The sequence below is a fragment of the Etheostoma cragini genome, unplaced genomic scaffold (assembly GCF_013103735.1).
Source record: "Etheostoma cragini isolate CJK2018 unplaced genomic scaffold, CSU_Ecrag_1.0 ScbMSFa_3235, whole genome shotgun sequence".
NCBI lineage: Eukaryota > Metazoa > Chordata > Actinopteri > Perciformes > Percidae > Etheostoma > Etheostoma cragini.
Window position 1 is genome coordinate 1 of NW_023267482.1, and position 3494 is coordinate 3494.

Below are 3494 nucleotides of genomic sequence, written 5' to 3' on the forward strand. Positions count from 1 at the left end.
GCAGGGCATAGCAGGGTGTAGAAGGGTGTAGCAGGGTGTAGCAGGGCATAGCAGGGTGTAGCATGGTGTAGCAGGGTGTAGCAGGGCATAGCAGGGTGTAGCAGGGTGTAGCAGGGCGTAGCAGTATTTAGCAGGGTGTAGCAGGGTGTAGCAGGGCGTAGAGCAGGACCACTGCATGTTAAATTTGAGTCCATCAGTCTGAACCTTGTGTCTCTGCAGGTGGACATGGACGAAGACACCGAGTACGAGGAGGAAGAGGAGCCTCCTGAAGGAGAAGAGAGTCAGTTAGCAGCTCAAACTAACCCCACTTCCATGTTTAATAGTGTGCTAGTAGAGACTGATGCATTCCCTAAGCATAGATGTTATCTCAGCTGCTGGAAATGGAGATAAAGATGATATTTGTTAATAGATTATGGAGTAAAATGTTATTTCAGAATTGTTTTTAAAACCCCAAATAAGTCCCGAGGCAAAAGGAAAGTGGAGACAACACGAGGGTTGAGCACGCTCGTTTCCTGGTGCTTTAAATAAGGAGGTTGGCTGGCTGATTATTGAGAATAATGCATAACGAGAAAATGTGTATTCACACACGTCAGAGACACCCAGGAGGACTGTGTAATAGTACAACAATCTACATGTACTTCACACGGAGAATAGCCTGTAGAAGTAAAACAATTCATTCATAAATCCATAACAAAGCAGGCAACTTTAACGTTTAATGATCTTGTCTCTCTTCCTCGTCTCTCTCCTTCCTGTCAGATCCAATCCCGTTAAAGATGACGGACCTGGTTCCTCCTAAAGAGAAGGTCCTTCCAATCCCAGAAGGCAGTGCGTTCTTCTGCCTCAGCAGCACCAACCCGTGAGTACCAGGATGTCTTTAGTAGTGGTTTGGATTTATTTTGGACCATAACATCACAACGCAACAGGGAGAAAGAAACATTGTGAAGGTGAGATTAAGAAACCCCCTAAGGAGAGGCTGTGGTACTCGAGTCCGGTCTTGGGCTCGAGTCCGGTTTTTCTAGGGTCTTGGACTTGTCTCAGACTCGCTAGTATTTGGACTCGGACTTGTCTCGGTCTCGGCCAATGGTCTTGCCCAATATGTCTTCTGGTCTGGACCGAGTCCAGGTGTCTTTATTATGTTGATATTAATATTTGAGGGAAAGGGAAACCCAAAATGTTGGTCTTGATACTGTCATGCATGAGACCTGTTCTGTCCTGGACTCGGTCTTGACTCTCTCTCTCTCTCTCTCTCTCTCTCTCTCTCTCTCTCTCTCTCTCTCTCTCTCTCTCTCTCTCTCTTTCTCTGTCTCTCTCTCTCTCTCTCTCTCTCTCTCTTTCTCTGTCTCTCTCTCTCTCTCCCTGTCCCTGTCTGTCTCTCTCTCTGTCTGTCTCTCTCTCTCTCTCTCTCTCTCTGCAGTATCCGTGTAGCCTGTCACACTCTGATCCACCACCACATCTTCTGCAACCTCATCCTGGTCTTCATCATCCTCAGCAGCTGCTCATTGGCTGCTGAAGATCCAATCAGAGCCCACTCCTTCAGGAACAACGTGAGTCTCAAAGCGCCACCAGATCTTCTGCTTTCTGACATCTTACTGATCTTTATTATTTATATTGTGTTTTATTCTGACTCTTTCCCACTCTGTTCCCTCTGGATAAAGTTTTTTCTCACGCTGCTGTTAGCTTTCTTCGCTAATAGTCAAATTGCTAAAGTTACAACTGAATGTACTCAAAAAAAGTGTGCATTAGCATTGTGGCTAAGCTAACAATTAGCCCTTGTGTTGCCTTTGGGTCAAATTTGACCTGTTTTTCAAAATATCTACATCAGAAATAAGGGTTGTCACTGCCTAAAGGGCAGATTTGAGTCGCACATGCGTCACTTTGAGACGAGTAGCATATAAGATGCTAACGAGATGCTAACGATCGACTTCTCTTATTTCCCTCTTTTTCAACACTACATAACACAAACTTTAGTTTCACAGTTATTTTTGGGGATTTCTGGTCAATAAACCTCATTTATAGGAAATTATACCTAATGTTTGAGTTAGAAAAGCAGAAATTAGGAATTATTGAAACTAAAATGAAAGGAATGGATGTTGATGATAATCACAGACTGGAATATGTCAACTTTTACTCAATACTATTTCAAAAACACTTCCATTTGTTTTACAATGCTATAAAATTGAATAAGACGCCCCAAAATTAATGAAAGTAGAGATTTGTACTCGGCAAAGAGCGTTGGGTGGAATCAATCATGTTATTTTGGGAATTAAAAAGAACATTGATATAGGACAACGGGTCCTGACCCGAGGAATTCCAAAAATGTAGTAAATGTTAAACTGGTAATAAGTTGGTGTTAGTGGTGTTTATACATGGTAGTGAAACGAAGTGTTAAATGTAAAAAAAAAGAGCCAAAAATGTTGAAAAAAAGAGACAAAAGTGTCGATAAAAGAGACGAAAACATCAGAAAAAATGACGATTTTCAGGAAGACAACACGTGGGTTAAAGGAAGTAAAAGCTGAAGTTTCCAGGGTTATTGTGGGAAAATCAGCTGGGTGTTGCCCAGCGACCTCTCCTCTCGATGATGTCACTGATGATGTCGTTCGCACCGCTGGGGTTTGAGCTGGGGGGGGGGGAGGCTTCAGCAGATTACACAGCAGAAGTGGGTCAGTGACTAACCCGGTTAAACAGGGAAACACGTGGAAACACACGGAGAGAGAGAAAATCACCAGTTTACTGTCTGATGCTGAGAAAAGTGTACAAACACACACACACACACACACACAGACTAACACACACACACACACACAGACTAACACACACACATGCAGTGCAGCAGCTGGCTTCATGCAAGACATAGCAATTAGCAGCAGCTGACGAAAGAAATGACATGGAACATATAATCAACACACATACTGTACAACACAACACAACACAACACAACACACACACACACACACACACACACACACACACACACACACCGGGACGGATGTTAACCCTGTAATAGCTGGCTGTGTTGTGGATAAAAACCTGCACATTCCACTGGTTTTAACAGTGTTTGGTATTCCCTAAAAAATTATGTTAATGAAAAATTACCAATGCATTTCTGTGAGTGATTTTTATTTTTGGTCTTATTTTTGTGGTATTTATGCTTATGTGTTTATATGTGGTAAAAAATGTATGTTATATGTGTGATAGATGTGTGCATATGTGTTTGTTGTGTTATGGTTGTCCTACTACTGGATGCCTAAAATTTCCTTTGGGATGAATAAAGTATCTATCTATCTATCTATCTATCTATCTATCTATCTATCTATCTATCTATCTCTCTATCTCTCTATCTATCCATCTATCTATCCATCTATCTATCCATCTATCTATCTATCTATCCATCTATCTCTCTATCTCTCTATCTATCTATCTATCTATCCATCTATCTATCTATCTATCTATCCATCTATCCATCTATCTATCTATCTCTCTATCCATCTATCCAT

At 41.7% G+C, this 3494-nt stretch overlaps 1 protein-coding gene across 1 annotated transcript; it reads left to right on the forward strand.

Moving 5' to 3' along the window:
- Positions 1-219: 219 nt before the first annotated feature.
- LOC117940768 (voltage-dependent L-type calcium channel subunit alpha-1F-like) lies at positions 220-1556 on the forward strand (the record flags this gene model as incomplete). Its single annotated transcript, XM_034865926.1, has 3 exons — positions 220-280; positions 757-856; positions 1415-1556. Coding segments are annotated over 3 exons (303 nt in total), but the record flags the coding sequence as incomplete, so codon positions are not given.
- Positions 1557-3494: the final 1938 nt, after the last annotated feature.